General features: G+C 39.1%; 1 protein-coding gene across 1 annotated transcript in view; it reads right to left on the bottom strand.

Annotated features, from left to right (window-relative positions):
* Positions 1 to 20,601, bottom strand: part of SFRP1 (secreted frizzled related protein 1) — a 569,462-nt gene that overhangs the window by 371,131 nt on the left and 177,730 nt on the right. The window contains exon 2 of the mRNA XM_044083035.1: positions 18,917 to 18,994. Coding sequence (XP_043938970.1) covers positions 18,917 to 18,994 — 78 coding nt within the window. The remainder of the gene's footprint in view (positions 1 to 18,916; positions 18,995 to 20,601) is intronic.

The following is a 20,601-nucleotide window of genomic DNA, read 5'->3' as shown; positions in this document are numbered from 1 at the left end:
GGCTGACAGGTTCAGTGCAAACTTCTCCCCCCCCAAAGGAGAGATATCTATACCAAATGATTGCAGCCCCCCCAAAATTTCCAACGCCCAAGTGAGAACTGCTCTCTCCAAAGCAAAAAAAACAGCATCCATGGGACCAGATGGTGTCCCCGGCTGTGTGCTCCACGAACTCAATGAGGAATTAAACCCACAGCTAGGACAGCTGTTTAATCAAAGTCTTACCTCTGGATACGTACCCAGGGAGTGGCGCACTGCAACTGTGGTCCCACTTCACAAAGGCGGTGCCTCCACCGACCCTGGAAATTACCGGCCCATTAGCTTGACAAGCCTTATCTGCAAAGCCATGGAGAGGATCATAATGGACCTCATAAATAAAGACATAGGGAATTTGCAGACTTTGGATCCAACCCAGTTTGGCTTTGTCAAAGGCAGATCATGCCTTTTAAACTTGGTTGACTTTTGAAACAGTCACCAAAGCCATTGAGAGGAAAGGCAGCCCATACAGCCTACCCCGACCTGGCGAAGGCCTTCGATACAATACCCCACTCGGGTATCATTGAAAAACTCATCAGCTTAAATGTTAACCCATACATCACAAGATGGGTTGCAAACTGGCTGAGTGAAAGAACCAACAGGGTCAGAGTTGCTGGCGCCATGTCAGACTCAAAGCCTGTCACAAGTGGTGTCCCACAGGGCTCAGTCCTGGGCCCACTCTTGTTTGGCATCTACTTTTCCAAGTACAAGCAAATGCAGGAGGGTTATGGCTGACAAAGTTTGCAGATGACTGCAAACTGGGCCATAGTAGAAAACACATCTGACACAGATATCCTTCAGAAGGGTCTTACAGAAAGCGGATAACTGGTGCCAGAGCCATGGCCTAAAGTTAAATGCCAAAAATGCATAGTCATACCCTTAGGGAAAAACAAGGTTACCCCTAGCTACCAAATAGGTGGCAATCCACTGAGCACAGAAGAAGTCATCAGAGACCTGGGGACCCAGGTTGATAGTAGTCTGTCATTCGACACCCATGTAGCTAAAGTAGTTAGGAAGACCTTCTACATTGCCCACCTTATCATGAAGGGATTCTCATCTAGATCAAGGGAGGTCATGGTCTCCCTTTACTCATCACTCATCAGACCAATGATTGAGTACAATGCCCCATTCGGAATGTATCTGACCCGACACTTGCAGCAGCTGGAGAGGCCACAAAAGTTCCTCACCAAAAGGATAAAGGGTCTCAAAAATCTGTCCTATGCCGCCCGACTGAAAGAACTCCAGCTCTATTCAGTCGCACGCTTGCTCAGAGGTGACCTTTGCCTAACATACAAGGCCATGTCAAACCCAGATTTGATGAATATGCTTCACCTCAAAAAATCTAGATCCATCAGAGTCACAAGGGCGGGAGACTTAAACCTCGACACGGCTATTAATAGGGCGTGCTGGAGGGATAGATTCATCACCCAAAGACTCCCTATGCTGTGGAACAAAATTCCGGTATATGTGAGGCAGAGCACCTCGCTGGCCTTGTTCAAGAGAAATCTTGACCAATGGATGGGAGATCGCAGATATACCCCAGGGATTACCTCAGTGTCACTGCTCGACAGAGGCACAGCAAAATAATGGGTATAGTTCCCCATACTAAAGGGGTGGCGTAAGCCACAAAACGATGGGCTAGGCTTGTAAATGCCCTCGGGCAGATAGCCTAGTATGAACCTATGAACCTATAATAGATATATATGATTATGGGTTCTTACTAAGCTTATGGCCAAGGAGACCATGTACCTCTATTGAAAATTTGGGATAATCTAGCTTGTTGTCCAAAATGGTTTTAAAGATTGCTAGGGGCTTAATAGGGAATATTTAGGGGCAGTAAACAAGGTCTAGTTAAAAAAAATGCTTACATATGTAACTGTCACCTTTAGAAGAAGAGAAGGTAGAATTGTCCTTATTTCTGAGATGGAACTCCGAGATGGTATTCTACAATGAAAACCACCATACAGGAAAAAGAACTAGATGATGTGGACCTGAATTCTGATAGCACCTTCAAAACTGCTATTGCTACTACTGGTTGCTGTTTCCTATCAGATAACAATCCAAATATAAACAGAAATCTTTTTGAGCTGTAATGATCAATCTCTCATACTGCTGAACTTGTTCTGAATTACCATTTACTACAGTTCAAGGGATTAGAACAGGGCATGATACAGTCCTCCTACCACATTATTAGCAGATTACTACAGAGCACCCACAGAAAATATGCTTCTTCCCTGTAGGATTAAGTACACATCTGTGTGTACTTCTAGACAGGCAGCTACAGTAATCTGAGTGACCCTTAGTTCATGGATCACAATAAAACAGGTACTTTACTCTTTCTGCATATGATTGGAAAAAGAGGCTTACAATATCAGTGATATTTATAAAAAAATGTTTACAAGCAACTGGGAAAATACAATGTCAGCAAAAATGTAGTTGGGAGCCTAATTCTGTCATTGATAACAGGTTTATATTAATTCCATGAAAGATGTATTCATCTTCAGCGAATACCGAAATTCACTTCAGAGGACCAAGGAATTTTTCCCACAGTTCACAATCACTCACCCACCAACCATCAAGAACACACTATGGACTAAAGTAAATGCACCCAAGTGGAGGGTTTCACCCCCACACCTCCCCCAATGTGGGGAGCTGTGGCACCCCACCCAACTATATTACCAACTCTGAGATCACAATACAGTCGGGAAAAGGGTAAAGTTGAGGTGATGGCCAAGTATTTGCGAACCATGGGAAAAATTCAGCGGTTTGCTGAAGTGAATTTCAGCTGCTGGTGTTTGCTGAATACTTATTCGATGAATATGGCTTTTGCGGAACTAATACAGACTCTATTAATAACATTGTTATTCATTAGACAGTGCCTGACAGAAGAATTGTTCACATTAATGATTCTAATAATTTCCATTATAAATTGTGGAGCATGTTAGAAAGACATGCGTCTGGAGCATTTCTCACCCTGGCCTCTGCTGAAAATTGGCTTTGTTCCAAGTCTGACTTTCCCGTTAAACAAATGTTAAATAAATAAATACCTGCAAATGAGTAATATCCATATCTAGAACTAGATATACAGAGTGATTCCTATGTCATATTTACTCCTATGCATACACTGACCTAAGTGGACATAAAAAAAAAACACAGTTTACTTTCATGAATCTTGCAGAACATGATACAGTTAATGTTATTCCATTATGCATTGCAGTAACATAACTATTTAGGTTATAATACAGATATCTGAGCTTCTAGGCCTCTCTTGATGTGCACTCTGTGAAAAACTACATGCACTACTTGCACTTTATCCAAGAACTAAGGAAATTACTGCATATAGCATAAACTCTCAGCTTTGTGTGTCTATTTTTTTTAAATACTGAGCACAGCTAACAATACCTTACATTAGTTTTTTTACATTAGATTTTCTGGACCTCATTTTTTCCTTATTCGATGAGAAATTAGAATGTTAGCATTGATAATGCTGCCTACCATAGTTTTGCATTGGATAAATGGTGTAATAAGATCATGTAGACTGCACAGCAAGGACTGTTAATACCTACAAGAAGAAATATTCCTGAGAAATTATTTTAACTTTATTAAACATTAAAGAATGCAAAGTGAGAGAGACTTTTTTGAAGCTCTCTGAAATCATATTGCATTAAAATACGAAACTATCATCACTATGACTTGCATACCTGTATATAGGCAAAAACTGGCTATTTGGATATCATATTGGTACAGTTACATATTTTTGATTGGGTCTATGACAGCTAAGATAAACTCATCAAGAACCATCAATGTTACATTTTACTTATCAGCAGAAGTAGCTTGTTGACTTGGCAATAAGTCAAGATAACACATTTTTCAAACAGTCAACAGCCATCTAAAAAAGTCAACATAAACATTTTTACAGAGGTTAGGTGCTCCATAAGTCACTGGCTTCATGATTACATGGTGAATCTTTTTTGTCTGATGGACAAAACAGTACAAAAGAAGATTGTTAAATTTTAAAGCAAACAAGAATATAGGCTCTTTTTGTAGGAGGGCAAGCCCTGTGCACCCTCTCCAACTAATATATATATATATATATATATATATATATATATATATATATATATATATATATATATGGGTCTATATCATAAGATCAACATCTGAAAATGTCGACTCACCTTTCATCGACAGGAAAATGTCAAACTCCCAGGTTGTCGAACGGCCAAATCACTGATTTCTTTCCAAGGGAAAGAAAGAAATTGGTTGGCCTTTCTGTTACACCTGCCCTTTCTCTGACTGTAGTGTGGTCTTGGAGTTAGAATATTTAGTTAGTGGGGGTCGTGGGGGGCAAAGCCCCCTTACTTAAATATGTTTGTTTTTATGTGGTGTTGTTTGTTGGCCTTCTGATTTCTTTCCCTTGGAAAGAAATCTGTGGTTTGGCCATTCAAGAAACTTGGATTTTGACATTTCCGTGTTGACAAAAGGTGAGTCGACATTTTCAGATGTTGATCTTATGATATAGACCCATATATATATATATATATATATATATATATATATATATGTCTACTTTTAAAGCTCTTAGTTTCAAAGCTTCGACTTTCTTATAGTCGAGGCGATAAGATTGAATTTTTGAAACTTTGAAAAAAACATTTTTTTACGTTCTTCATGGGGGGCAAGCCCTCCTGCACCCCCCCACCCCTGCTAATTAAATATGCCAACTCCAAGATCATACTACAGCAAGGAAAACAGACAATTTTCCATTATGTGCTGTACAGTGATCTCCATATAAACAGTTTTCAAAACATTAATCGTATGGTCTCATTTGAAGTTTTGAAATTTCGAGCTTTGAAAGTAGACCCATATATATATATATATATATATATATATATATATATATATATATATATATATATATATATATATATTCATATATATATATATATATATATATATATTCATATATATATATATATATATACATATATATATATATATATATATATACACACACACACACACACACACACACACACACACACACTATGGTCACACGACAAAGGAGAATGGGCAGCACCTTATGCTCTCTGAATGTGGTTTTCAGCAATAATGGCATTGCTCTGTTGTCATTTAGAAAGAGTATGGCAAAAATGAATGCATTCAAATAACTCACATGGGGGACTGCATCTCTTACACAATCACTTTTTATACATTCTAACTCTTAAGATTGCATTGTCCTAGAGAAAGGAAAGTGTTTTAATTCCATTATATAGAACTCCAGCCTTTAGATCTCTATGCAGGAAACTATACCCCCTATTCCATGACAGTGTTTGATGAAGTGGCACTCAGCAGCTTTTTTGAGTTGAGTAATGGGATACCTATTGAAAAAAACTTGAATAAGAGGCTTTTGTTAAGACGCCCAGTTTTGAAAAGGACTTCACCCAATATTTATGTAGCAGTGCCCTTTTTTCCAGTGGCATACTGTTAACTTTTGCACTGGCATTGCAGGTAATATGTAAAACATGAACATTTTATTGTTAGATCACAGCAGGTACAAGCAGATAATCTGATAGTCTACATATTTTACATGTTAATCCTTGATACTTAAATAGTATACCATTGCTAATTTTCACAAATGGATTGTATTTAAGCACTCCTCCTAGCATTTAAGACCCAGTAAAAATGGCAGACACTACATCAGTTTACCCTCAGAAAAATGTGACTCCTAAATCATGGTAAAATCATTAAAGAATGTAAATAGGGACCCAAAGCAGCCACATACAGAATTACAGACACAAACACATGCATCTGTACACACATAAATATATACACATATGCATATTTATATTTAGACAGGGCACATGATGTCAAGATAATGAATTAAAATGAAAACTCGTTTCAGGTGGCTCACTTTGTTTTCTTCATCTTTCTTTTTCTCTTGTTTTGGAAAACTTTCCTGCTAAAAGCTTCCACCATAAAATATGTCATTATGTATTTGACTTTAGTAACTGCAGGGGATATACGTACTTTAAGTAGTCATGAAAACAATGTGGAGTGTAAAATGTAACGGGAGAATTTATTCTGGCAGCCTCCACTCTGGCTGGCATGCTAAGTACTTTTAAAACTTGGTCAGTACACAAGAAAATGATTATCTACACTACAATTAAACACGTTGAATGAAAAACATAAATGAAATGTACAGCTGGTTGTTTTGATTATGGCCTTCATCCAAGTCTTGTAATGTACTGAAGCAGTGCCTAAGTGAATATTTAGACCTAGAAATGGAGATGGCCTTCGTCACCACTCAAATACGAAGGGACTTTGGAATCTAGCAGACAAAGCCTCTGAATCTATCAAGTTTTTAAACAAGAAACAGTTGCAGGAGTAGAAATAAAGCCATTAAAAATAATTAAACTTATATCAGTGCATATGATGCAAGATCTGCATAGTTTATGCTGCCAATGAAAGCATCTCAATTTCTTTTCAGGTTTTAGCTCTTCATGGTGTTAGTGCATTATGTTTAATTTCTGTCAACAGTAAAATAACTTGCTAAACATTTCCTTAGTGTTGGTTAAACAGCTATACCAGAAGTCATAGAATAACTGTCTTGACTTATCCATGTGCTTCAGTTTTGCATAAGAACATTTTTCAGAAATTGTAGTGGGCAGGTGAGTGACAACTTGGTATTCTCAAAAATTATCTCCTTCATTGTTCACTGCTGTAATACTTATTTCTGATTCTATTTAAATATATTGGGGGGTATCAGGCTCTGAATTTGGTCAACAATCTACTCTAAGAAGTGTTGCTGTTCCTGCTAACACTAACATCCCACAGGAGCAAATAATTCTTTCTTATCCAAAGATTTGATATGGAATTGATTTGTATTACATCAAATTGTATTTGCAAACATCTGCTGTAAATGCTTTCTCTAAACCGATCTAAGTTTGAGCATGTTTGTTACAAAATCTTAAGTAAATAAGATATTACTAAAACACTCCATCTTAAAAAAAGAAAAAAAACAGCAGCAGCAACTTGGCCATTATTAAGATAAGAACCTCTGAGTAGACGATATGCTATACTCTGTCACATATCGTCTACTCAGAGGCGATCTCTGCTTAATGTACAAGGCCATGTCAAACCCAGAGCTGTTGGACATGCTACACTTAAAGAAATCCCAATCCCTCAGAGCCACATGCTCCAGGGATCTAAACCTTGTCCTCACAATGAACAGAACATGCTGGAGGGATAGGTTCCTGACCCAGAGACTCCCCAGACTCTGGAATAGACTGCCAATACATGTCAAGCAGAGCGCCTCTTTGGCCCTCTTCAAAAGGAACCTTGACAATTGGATGGGAGATAGGAAATTCACCCCAGGGATCATGTCAATCGCTCTGCTAGACAGAGGTCCAGGGAAGTAAATATTGTGGGAAGAAATAGCCAGGGAATTGTTATGGATAGGCTTGTGTAGGCCCTAGGGCCGATAGCCTAGTACCAACCTATGAACCTATGTATAGAGCTACCAGGATGCATATATTAACATATTAAGCTGCCGTGACACTCGAAAAATGAAAAATCAAGTGGATGACATTTTTTTTACCCTCACTAAGCATGCCCAAAGGCAGGTAAAGGCTAGGACTGTGATAGTGAGGGTCAGAACTTTGAATGTTGGCAGTATGACTGGTATAGGGAGAGAGCTAGCTGATATGATGGACCGAAGGAATGTTAGTATATTATATGTGCAAGAGACCAGATGGAATAGGAGCAAGGCTAGGTGTATCGGAGGTGGATTCAAATTGTTTTATCATGGTGTAGATGGGAGGAGAAATGGCGTAGGGGTTATCCTGAAGGAACAGTATGCTAAGAGTGTTTTGGAGGTGAAAAGAGTGTTGGATAGAGTGATGTTTATGAAGCTGGTAATTGATGGTATAATGATGAATGTTGTTAGTGCATATGCTGAAGTTGGGTGTGCGATGGATGAGAAAGAAAAATTTTGGAGCGAGTTGGATGAAGTGGTGATGACTGTACCCAAGGGTGAGAGGCTGGTGATTGGAGCAGATTTCAGTGGGCATGTTGGTGAAGGGAACAGAGGGGATGTAGAAGTGATGGGTAGGTATGGTGTTAAGCAAAGGAATGCAGAAGGTCAGATGGTAGTGGATTTTGCGAAAAGGATGGACATGGCTGTGGTGAATATGTATTTTAACAAGAGGGAGGAGCATAGAGTGACATACAAGAGTGGAGGAAGATGCACACAGGTGGATTATATCTTATGTAGAAGGGCCAATCTGAAGGAGATAGGAGACTGTGAAGTGGTGGCAGGGGAAAGTGTAGTTAGGCAACATAGGATGGTGGTTTGTAGGATGACATTGATGATCAAGAAGAGGAGGAGGAGTGTGAGGGCAGCACCAAGGATCAAATGGTGGAAATTGAAAAAGGGTAATTGTGAGATGGAGTTCAGGGAAGAGTTAAGACAGGCACTGGGTGGCAGTGAAGAGTTACCAATTAGCTGGGTAACTACAGCATAGCTAGTAAGGGAGATGGCTAGAAAGGTGCTTGGTGTGACATCTGGAAAGAATAAGGAGGACAAGGAGACCTGATGGTGGAATGAAAAAGTACAGGAGAGTATACAGAGAAAGAGGGTGGCGAAGAAGAAGTGGGATTGTCAGAGAGATGAAGAAAGTAGACAGGAGTATAAGGAGATGAGGTGCATGGCAAAGAGAGAGGTGGCAAAGGCTAAGGATAAGGCATATGGAGAGTTGTATGAAAGGTTGGACACTAAGGAGGGAGAAAAGGACCTGTACCGATTGGCTAGACAGAGGAACCGAGCTAGTAAAGATGTGCAGCAGGTAAGGGTGATAAAGGATAATGAGGGAAACGTACTCACAAGTGAGGAGAGTGTGTTGAGCAGATGGAAAGAGTACTTTGAGGGACTGATGAATGAAGAGAATGAGAGGGAAAGAAGGTTGGATGATGTGCGGATAGTGAATCATGAAGTCCATTGGATTAGCAAGGAGGAAGTAAGGATAGCTATGAAGAGGATGAAGAGTGTAAAGGCTGTTGGTCCAGATGACATACCTGTGGAAGCATGGAAGTGTTTAGGTGAAATGGCAGTGGAGTTTTTAACTAGATTGTTTAATGAAATCTTGGAAAGTAAGAGGATGCCTGAGGAATGGAGAAAAAGTGTTTTGGTACCGATTTTTAAGAATAAGGGTGATGTGGAGAGCTGTAGTAACTACAGAGGGATTAAACTGATCAGTCACAGCATGAAGTTATGGGAAAGAGTAGTGGAAGCTAGGTTAAGAAGGGAGGTGATGATTAGTGATCAGCAGCATGGTTTCATGCTAGGAGAGAGCACTACAGATGCGATGTTTGCTCTGAGAGTGTTGATGGAGAAGTACAGAGAAGGTCAGAAGGAGTTATATTGTGTCTTTGTGGACTTAGAGAAAGCATATGACAGGGTGTCTAGAGAGGAGTTGTGGTATTGTATGAGGAAGTTGGGAGAGTCAGAGAAGTATGTAAGAGTGGTACAGGATATGTACGAGGGTAGTGTGACAGTGGTGAGGTCTGCAGTGGGAGTGACGGATGCGTTTAAGGTGGAGGTGGGATTACATTAAAGATCAGCTCTGAGCCCTTTCTTATTTGCAATGATGATGGACAGGTTGACAGACGAGATCAGACAGGAGTCCGCATGGACTATGATGTTGGCAGATGACATTGTGATCTGTAGTGAGAGTAGGGAACAGGTGGAGGAGACCCTAGAGAGGTGGAGATATGCTCTAGAGAGAAGAGGAATGAAGGTCAGCAGGACTAAGACAGAATATATGTGTGTGAATGAGAGGGAGGATAGAGGAATGATGAGGATGCAGGGAGTAGAGGTGGCAAAGGTGGATGCTTTTAAATACTTGGGATCAACAGTTCAGAGTAATGGTGAGTGTGTAAGAGAGGTGAAGAAGAGACTACAGGCAGGATGGAGTTGGTGGAGAAGAGTGTCAGGAGGGATTTGTGACAGACGAGTACCAGTAAGCATGAAAGGGAAGGTCTACAAGAGGGTAGTGAGACCAGCTATGTTATATGGGTTGGAGACAGTGGCATTGACAAAAAGGCAGGAGTCAGAGCTTGACGTGGCAGAGTTAAAGATGTTAAGATTTGCACTGCGTGTGACGAGGGTGGATAGGATTAGGAATAAGTATATTAGAGGGTCAGCCCAGGTTGGAAGGTTTGGAGACAAAGCCAGATAAGCAAAATTACGTTGGTTTGGACATGTGCTGAGGAGAGATGCAGAGTATATTGGGAAAAAGATGTTAAGGATGAAGCTGCCAGGTAACAGGAAAAGAGGAAGGCCTAAGATAAGGTTCATGGATGTGGGTGATAGAGGACATGCAGGTGGTTAGTGTGACACAGCAAGATGCAGAGGACAGGAAGAAATGGAAACAGATGATCCGCTGTGGCGACCCCTAACGGGAGCAGCCGAAAGAAGAAGATGACTAAATAGAGCTTTACTGTTTACTGAGTGTAAAGCTAAAAGAAAAAGTAACTAAAAAAAGGTGTGTGTGTGTCTGTGTCTGTCTGTGTGTGACCATAAGAGAGAGAGCACTGAAAGGCAGTCCATCAGCACAGATTTGTTAAACATTAAGAGGTATAAAACTCTTGGTGTCTGGTATTATTGACTGGCTTTAATCCTCAGTGGATCCATTTCAGTCTGGATTTTTGATTCAACAAAGTCTTGAGACAGGCCTCATTAGGTCCTTAATGATAACCACAAGGCATGAAAGATCATTGTTGAAATGCCTAGCTCTCAAATCAGTAGCTGACATGGTTGTTGATCACGGATTGTTTTGGAACATTTATAAACCTGCTGTAGTCACTCAGGAGCAGTTTCAGATTAGTTTGCTATCTACCTCTGTTTGCACACTCAGAAAATGGCTTCATGTGCCAGCTCCTCCTCATCCAACCATTTGAACTGTGGTGTTACTCAGGGTTCCATTTTGGGCCCTCTGTTGTTCACTGCATATGGGTCCATTTTGGGCCCTCTGTTGTTCACTGCATATGGGTAAGCTTCTTCAGAGGGGAAGCTGTCAATACCAGCACTGCACTGATGATATTCAGACTCACTCTCGTTTCCCTAGGATACCACCTCAGTTTAGACTTTCTTACTAGATGACCCTCTTTGAATCTATCAATTAATGTTATGGGATTGGTTTAACCTCAGCACAAAGATGATGCTGACATAACTATACATGCCACTGTCAAGGCTTCCAACTTTCTGCCTTTGAATCCATATAATTTATATGGGTGACAGGCCTGAAATTGTTTCCAGAGTGCATGACCTTGGGGTTGTCTTTGATGTCGGACTTAAACTTAAGGAGCAAGTATCGTCTTTTATTAAGTCCTCGTGATTTAGTTTAAGGAGTTGTGCTTGGAGTAAACATCTTATTCTGCCTAAATACATCTCTGAGGTTGGTCAAGCCTTGGATTTATTATACCTTGACTACAACAGTACCCTACACCTGTGGTTTTCCCACAGTGAAACAGGTTTCATGCAGCTGGTATAGAAATCACCTCTGGCAAACAAATTATTATAAGATTCCTCATATATATTAAGAAGTAATACAACTGTCAAGCTGGTTACCCCAAATACTTCTTAGACATATCCTAAAACTAGCTCCAGTTTCATGGAACTCTCTTCCAGCCCATATTTACAGACTGTCCATTCATATAAAGCAAAGTTCATCCCTGTCTATATTCAAGCACAACATAGATCCATGGACAGGAAACAGAAAACTTTCCCCATGACTGCCCCCTGTACTACTAAAGGACAGAAGCAGCTCCTAAATGCTTTATCCAGTGCAATGGTTACCTCAAAGTCTTCTTTCGGCTTTTCCCGGTTAGGGGTCGCCACAGCGGAACTCCAGTCCACTAATGATTGGCAGTAGATTTTTTACGTGCTGGCTTGCCAGGCCTAATACACAACCTTCAACGAAGGAACGCCCATTCACGCATGTTGACACACAGAAGACGCTCTGAGATTCGAACGTGCAACGTCTAACTGTGAGGCGACAATGCTACTGCAGCACCACCACCGCAGTCAACAATGGTTACCTCAAAGTATCAGTAGTATAATCCCAGTTATTCTTATTAGGGATGATATGTAATTATCAACCATGTGAGGGGTTAAGGCCAATCTCTAAACAAAGAAGGTTCTGATTGTGGTTTATATAGTCTGACACAACATAGTTGCCTACCAAAAGCACCACCTGTATCTTACTGTACTGCCCCTGCTATCCCGTGTCTAATACTCGGTTACCCAGGAACTTCTGCTGTTTCTGAGGATGAGGATCAGGTCCTCCACAACCTGCTCTTTTGCCTATAATATGCACATTTTCTATTTGCTTTCACTCTGACCTGCTCTGTTACAAGCTGGTGTGGAACTGAGTACATATGGGAAACCCACCCAATGAAAACAATTAACTCTAAGTATTTTTGCAGGGGGACAAATCCCCTCAATACCCATGTATTTGGGCACACCCCTCTACACTCCACAAACTAATATACACCAACTCCGTGATTATGCAAACAAGAACAAGGGAGAAATCTCCAAAAGAAACGAGTAATTTCCAGTGCACACAAACCTGACTGGTAGTGATTTCTTACTGAGAATAGTGATCAGCGAGTTATATTGTTATATTTCACTGAGTTAAGCTCAGCAAGTTGGCTGCTTTTGCACTCAAAGAACAGCCTGGAATTTACTGCCTACATGGTTCTGGTTGAATTCTATTATTGTTTAATTTAACATGTTAATGTTATTTTTGTAATATTTTTAATCTCATCATTCAGATTTTTGTATGATTAGCCTCAGTTGTCATATTTTGTACTGTACTTCAGACCTTGTTTACGTATTTATTTTTAAAGTACGGTGCTTATTTTTAAGCAACAAATAAATCTGCTCTTGAACTGCAGTCAGAAAGTGTAGCATCCACTGATTATTTAATTACATAGTACTTGCAGTTGTCTCTGTATACAATAAAAACGCTGGATTGTATTAACATATTAAAACAAAGATATGCAAATGTTGATTACAGGGTTATTAATGCTTGCTTAAATAAATGAAAATAAACTCTGGTAATTATGTTTCATTAAAGTGTAAATTATTATATGACTACATTTAAAGATGCAAGAAGATAAAACTGTAAAGAAAGTTGCAGCTACCCCAAGATTATGCGGTACAAACATAAGCAAATAGATTTTGCCCACATATTAATAATTAAATACTGTTGTAATATAAGTCTGTATAATATGTGGTACTGCTCTAATAAAACAAATGTTATTTCTAATTTGATTATGTGCAGGAGAATTAAATATCATTTTATTATACCCATTTCTAATGCTGGTGGAAGAATGGAACAGTTGTTAGCACTGCTGATCCCAGAGCCTGGTTCTCCAGCTCAGGTTTTAGCTAAGGTGTCTTCTATATGCAGTCTTCTTGTCATCTCCTGTCCTTGTGTTCATCCCAAAGATATCCTGGAGGTGAATTAGCAAACTCTACAATTGGCTGTAGGTGTGTGTGCATGCATGTGCATGCGTGCATGTCCTGTGATGAGGTAGGACCCCACTTTGGGTGGGTTTCTATGACTTGTGCTCAGTAAGTACAAGGATAGGCTCTGGCCTCCCCCACAACCCTGCTTTTGGATTTGGAGGGTAATCGGGGAATAACTAAGAGAATGAATAAGCTTTTGGATAGCAAGTTTGGATAATCTATCCAAAATAGGTAAGACATTAAATTAAAAAGGCACAGGTGAGCTACTGGCTCTGTGCTTGCAGTCTTATCTTCAGTCAGAAAGTGTCATCAGAACCATGCTATAACTGAAAATAGATTGTAAGGAAATAAAACAAATGGCTCCATTAAGGCATCCCCTTCAAACAGGAGGGATAACTTATCTGTTCAACATACACCAGAAGCAGTATATTGAAGGTGATAAAGCTTCTTACTTGATTTAGCATAATTGCTACAAATTAGGAAATGGCAAACATATCTGTTTATGTTCATTTTGACATTTTTCTGGAAGGATGAATAGACAAAGCACAAAATGGAAGTTTGTCTCCATTACATACAAAGAATTAATCATGCTTACATGACAATTTGGCTACTCACTGCAGTGCTTATGGAAGAATTGCTTTTACGTCCAGCGACAGCATTATACTCCCAAAAGGTATTAAATTGTCAAAAGGAGCATGCATCTTTGGCAAAATCATTGTATGTTTAACAGCTTAGAACTGCCCTGCCAAATATCCAGAATGGTTCTGGACCAAGGAATCAATCTTTTGAGAAATGAACCTAGAACTGTATAACATAAATGTCAAAGCTTTTATGAATAGATTTTTATTGGCCTTGTACTCTAAGTTGGCACTTTGCTCAGATCCATCAATTTCAGACATGTAACATCGCATAGTTAATTCTTAAAAAGACTGCAAAACTGTAAACATTTCAGAAGTAGATTGTGGCTAAATATAATACTAAATGTATAGGGCTATGGAAAGAAAATCATAATCTGCAACCTTCAATAAAATCTGAAAAAATTTAATTTTGCTATAAATTTTAATCTTGCTGCTGCAAGTTCCATTAAGGGTCTGCCAAAATGTACAGAAGTTACAATCTACTGATGTAACACTGTGCATAACTAACTGCAGGCATTCTCTTATTTTAAGAGTTACATAAAAGTTTTTATTATTTCTGGCAAATCTTAGCTATGTATAAAGCTACCATTGGAAGAGGCACTGTGATCTTTTGCATAGACCAGAATCTTACTGCCAGCCATTACATAACTGTACTTCATTTCTCAGCATCCTTTTACCCAGTATCTCATAATTTCTGTGGACAGTACCATTGCTTCCCACAATACCACTCAGAGGTCCACCACCCTGTCAGTGAAGTGGTTATACATTCTTGAATCAGGTCCTTCATCTTTTCCATCTTACGTTCATCTCTGACAATGTGGTGTGTCCAGACTGCATCGTTCCTTTCACTTCTGCCTTCACGTGTGTGTGTGCATATATATATATATATATATATATATATATATATATATATATATATATATATATATGTGTGTGTGTGTGTGTTTGTCAACCTTCTCTTGCCACCACATAATCAAAATATATCAAGATGAGTTTTGTGAAAATGAGAGACAGTCAGGAAAAGATTCAATATTATCACCTCACAGCACGTGGGTCTCTGTCTTTAGTTCCTAGTCAGTGTGCATTCTGTGTAAAGACTAAATGCTTTCCTTGTGTTCATGGGAGCTTTTCACCATGAACCCTTGTTTTCACCCACATCCAAAAGGCACGCTAATAGACTAGTTTTCACCCACATCCAAAAGGCACGCTAATAGACTAGTGATCTTCCAAAATGTGTGTGCGCACATGCGTTTGTTGGCCTTTGTGTTTTGCATCGATTTGTCCATCTGCAAATCCTGAATGGATTGGCATTCCATCCTAGAGTGGTTTCAAATCTTACATCCACTGTTTGCAGGGACAGGATCTCGCTCCCTCATGACCTTGAATATTATAAAGAAGAATTAAAAAATTGAATGACTAATCATATAGCATTCAAGATTTTTGTGATTTATGGCTTGTTTTGGTAAGTGTTGACTGACTGATTCATGTTTAGAGTAATGTCTTTTAGCACAATATGCCTTCTGAATGAGTGATGATTCTTCATTTTAGAGAGTACAGGAAAGTAAAAGAAGACAACCAAGTTTGGTAAGACAGAAAAACTAGAGATATTGAATACTTATGATCTGCACAGTACCATCTAAGACAATGCACTATAATGTTGGCCCTGCAAGAAGCCGCCATCATAACAATATGGGCAGGCCTGTATTTGTCACCACCTCAGGTCTTTTCACTAGCAACCATGGCATAGTGAATTGTTTGTACATATATGACAAATATACAGCAGTACCTATTTCTCCTTGTTTTTCCAGCTCCATTGCTGACTGTTTACTACAGCTATCTAGATGTCAAGTAGACTTGTAAGATCATTCACAAAGGCACACTTCAGTGATGTGTTATGACATTACAAAAGAAAACTAGAATCTGTTTTGGAGTTCACAACTACATAACACAAAATACTTCACAAGGAACACAAAAACTTCAAGGCTGTAGTATAAAATGTTCCATGGAAGAAGAGTAGCAAATAGAAGAAATAAAATAAGCTCTGCACAAAGGGTAGGAAGAGTTGGACTATTCCCCCTGCAGAGTAGGAGAAATTGGCAGACATTATGTGGATACTGTACTGAAACATTGCTCAAGAGGAATAACAGTCATGAGAGGTGTCACCAACTAAAAGTAGAGGAGACTAGATTCAATCCTGACCTAAGTGAGTATCACACACACAAAATGGTAGATGTAGAAAACAGACTATCAAAAAATGGTAATTGAAGACAGATTATCAAACAGGGTGGCAGAAATACAAACAACAGAATCATTCAAGAAGACATGGGATGTCTAGAGTGAGAAGGTGGAAGAGCAGGGAAGTCCAACTGCAAAATGGTAGCTGTACTCATCTGGCAGACTAGTTAAATAAATTGCACGGTCTTCTCTTAGCCATGAGGTGACGTGTCATAGTAAAGAAGTATCATGGTTGAGAAAAATGGCACTTCATTAGCAAAGCAAGCCAGGCAAAGCATATCCAGTAAAAGAAGCTTCTGTTAGTGCAATACTCTGAATCATTCCTTTGGACAAACCCATCTGGTGTGCCATGTTTTGTTTTGAAATAACCCAGCAAACACTTACGTGGAGAGCACATGGCCCAGAGGAAGACCGCCAAAATGGTGCAGAAGTTCCATGAAGAAGACTTACAGGAGCTTCGCAAACAATGCTTCAAATATATCAGGGAATGTGCTTAAAGTCTAAAAGTGACTGGTGGTTTTTGATGTGAAAGCAAAGGCAAAATTAACTGCCAAATTGAAAAGCATTAACATATGGGCTTTGGTGTTGAGATTATAAAAACTAAAGAAGATACAGTTTTACTGTGACTTGATTTGAACACCACTGTACACTAAGGGTATTCCATGCATGAAGCATAGTATTGGATGCTGCATAGGTACAAGTAATGACAGTTGAGGTATGCAGGGGAAGGCAAACAATGAAAAACTTGCAGAAGAAAGGGAGGAGACACCTGATACTGCCTAGAACCTTAGAAGCAATAAAACACAGAAAAGGGGATAAATGACAGAGACTTTCTGGCCGTTCATTACTAGCACATTGTGTGTGTGTCTGATACAGGATATAAAATTGGAAATTTATTCTGTCTGACCTTTTTAGAGAACAGAAATTCTACAATTCTTTCCCTATACTTTGTTTGTTCCAGGTGAGAATTCAACTTGTCAGCAATACCTCAATAAAAATGAGAGTTCTGGCTTGGAAAACATTCCACAAAATTTTCAAAGAAAAATTCATCCAGTAAAATGTTTTCCACCTAGCATAATCAGAACTGAAATGATAAATATGGCAGTGGGAACACAGCATTTGTGGTATAATGTGTGACTCATCAAATTTTATATTGGCAGATATAGTAAATGTTAAATTTCCTGTTTTTTGACATATTTTCCACTACTTGAAATATTATTTTACAGGGCAGTAAAACTGAATTGTCCCCATATACTCCACCCAGTGCAAAACTGTCCTGTAGCATTACTGAGTAATTATTAGTCATTTTTGCCAGGTTAGCTTCAGTAACAACTGCAGTACTGAAATTGCTCTGTGTTTTGTCTTTATAACCTTCAAATACCCATAAAAACTCATTCATAGCCAAATAAAAACAGTTGGACTGTGTCAGCATTAACATAAATTGAATATTAATAAAATCAGGATTTGTAGTAAACATTATTTTTAGTTTTACTGCTGCAGCAACAGTTTGCATGATACTAATATACATGGATTTGGATATCCATACTGGAGTGTTACTTGTCTTTTTTATATTTTCATTTCACTGTCTCTAAAATGGCTCATCTTGATCCAAGAACTCCAGCAAGGCTTGTCAACAAAGAAAGTCTATTATGAAAGCATATAAATATATAAACCCTGATCTTTCCAATCCATGAGCAACTCTACAGTTTCCTCAAGAAGTAACTTCATTCTATCTATCTTTTATGGTGCTCTGTGTCACTGCAAAATTCTGTATTGAAATTCAGTTTCACAGATTTGCTCTCTCTCTCTCTCACTTAGATATAATGTATATGTAAGTGTCTGTGTCTACATGTGTATATATTTTTAACAGATGAATCATCCAATGTATTAAGTCCTCTTCATTTTAATAAATTCCTTTGAGTACTGCCATCATGACCATCAGTAACCTTTTCTTTATCCACACAGATATTTTCTTATCCACCCCTGAATTCTTACAATTATTGAATCCGCGGTGGTGGTGCTGTGGTAGCATTGTCGCCTCACAGTAAGACGCTGTCCGGTTCGATTCTCAGCTAGAGCGTCTTCTGTGTGGAGACATGCGTGAATGGGCATACCTTTGTTGAAGGTTGTGTGTCAGGGCTGGCAACTCTGCACGTAAAACTCAACTGCCAATCATTAGCGGACCGGAGTTCCGCTGTGGCGACCCCTAACCGGGAAAAGCCAAAAGACACATACATACATTGATTCATCCATGAAAAGACTTTTCCAAAGGCTGCATTCAGCTAAGTTGTGTCAATTGCCTTTTGTGATATTTTTACAATGTCAAAGAATGCAAAATGTTTCTTCTGAGAAAAAAGAAAACAGCAATAGGTTAATTTCAGACTCATGAACAAATAGGTATAGAGACCTGCCCTGCAAGTAAGACTTACGTCTAGAAAATAATTTTGTGTTTTAATAGCTGTTAGACTAAAGTACTTACCAAATTCACTGGCACAGAGGTGCTCCAGGATGGAATCTGTTTTTACTTCACTGTCACATGGAGGGCACACTGCTGACCCTGAAAGAACAGAATATAAAGAAGTAAGTAAAAAAAAAAAAAAAAATACTCCAAGATGCACAAAAAAAAAAAATTGCCAACTTTCATTTTTAATCATTCTGAAAATTTTTCTGAGGAAAGTATCTTACTTAATGGCTGGTGAGAAACAGTGCAAATATTATACCGTATTGATGTGGATGATGTGTACGCATTGTAAATACATTTCTCTCACTAAATCTGTTCAAATATCTTAGCAACTTTTCAAATCAATATTCAGGGGATGAGTAACTGGCTGACCTCCCTTGTGTAAAAGAATAGTTACTGCTCATTACACCATGCATTCTTTCACCAACATGAAGCACAATTTATTTCAAGTTTACCTCCTTGTTATGTTTTTGTCCTGGTCTTTTGAATTTCGTTGTTGTGGGCTTTCGATAATGTGATGAGGAGCTGTTCGAGGATAATGTACATGGTATTAATAATATTTAAATCAGTAATGGAACAAAACTGCCAGCATAATATGTGAATACATTTATCTGGAACTTTTATGTTTAACTTGATACATTTGCTGTCATTATTCAGGGTAACGTTTTGCTCAGATTATTTTATTGACAGAATATTTTTACGCGGCCACGGTGGTGCAGTGGTTAGCGTTGCCGCCTCACAGCAAGATGTTATCCGGTTTGATTCTCGGCTGGGGTGCCTTCTGTGCGGAGTCTGCATGTCCTCCCTGTGGTCTCGTGGGTTTCCACCGGGTGCTCCGTTTTCCTCCAACATCCCAAAGACATGCAGTAGGTGGATTGGGCACTCTAAATTGGCCCTAGGTGTGAGTGTGTGCACCTTCTGTGGAAGGTTGGGCTCTGGGCTGGCAACTCGACACCGTAAAACTCTGCTTTCAATCATGAGCGGTCAGATGATCCGCTGTGGCGACCCCTAACCGGTGAAAGCTGAAAGAAGACCACCTCCTTGTTACACATTACTATTGAAGGACAATCTAGAACTACTTCCTTCCCAACCCATTATCTCTGTTATTAAACTAGCTGGCAATTAAGCAACATGAATTGACCTTCTGTTCTCTTACTCATGAAAAGCATGTCCTGAATGTCCATTTTCTTATTTGAAGTTTCCATCTAAAGGAATCAACAGTGTCTTGTTATTCCGCAGATTTATTGCATCACTGTGTTTACTGGAAATACTGGAAACTTGGAGAAGTCGTATTCCCATCTTGTAACTGAACTTGAGAGCACTCTTTGTGAAAAGGTCTTTAAGGTCACAGATGTAACTATTTGGAAGCCAGCAGTTGGTATATCTAAAATGACTACTTGTGCCAAAAGATGTAAACATGTTTTTATTGTATTTTGTCATAGGCCTGCATTATTCTAAATAGTTAATTTTATTGCATAGCTTGTTCTATCCCAAAAGGATTTGATGGAGGTTATTCAGTTGATGATTTGTTTTTTTAACTTGGGCTCCTGCTCCATACAGTACCTTCTATGTCCTTCCAATATAATCTTTGTGTCATATATTTTACTTCAGGTTCTGCTCACAACATACTTAAAACAGGAATCCTTTGAATTACTTACTTCTTTCAGAGTACCAGGAAGGGAGTGCCTTTACCTTTTACATTA

Source organism: Protopterus annectens, chromosome 9.part0 (genome assembly GCF_019279795.1).
Source record: "Protopterus annectens isolate FY-2018-M chromosome 9.part0, PAN1.0, whole genome shotgun sequence".
Taxonomy (NCBI): Eukaryota; Metazoa; Chordata; order Ceratodontiformes; family Protopteridae; genus Protopterus; species Protopterus annectens.
This window is presented reverse-complemented; position numbering and strand designations above follow the sequence as displayed.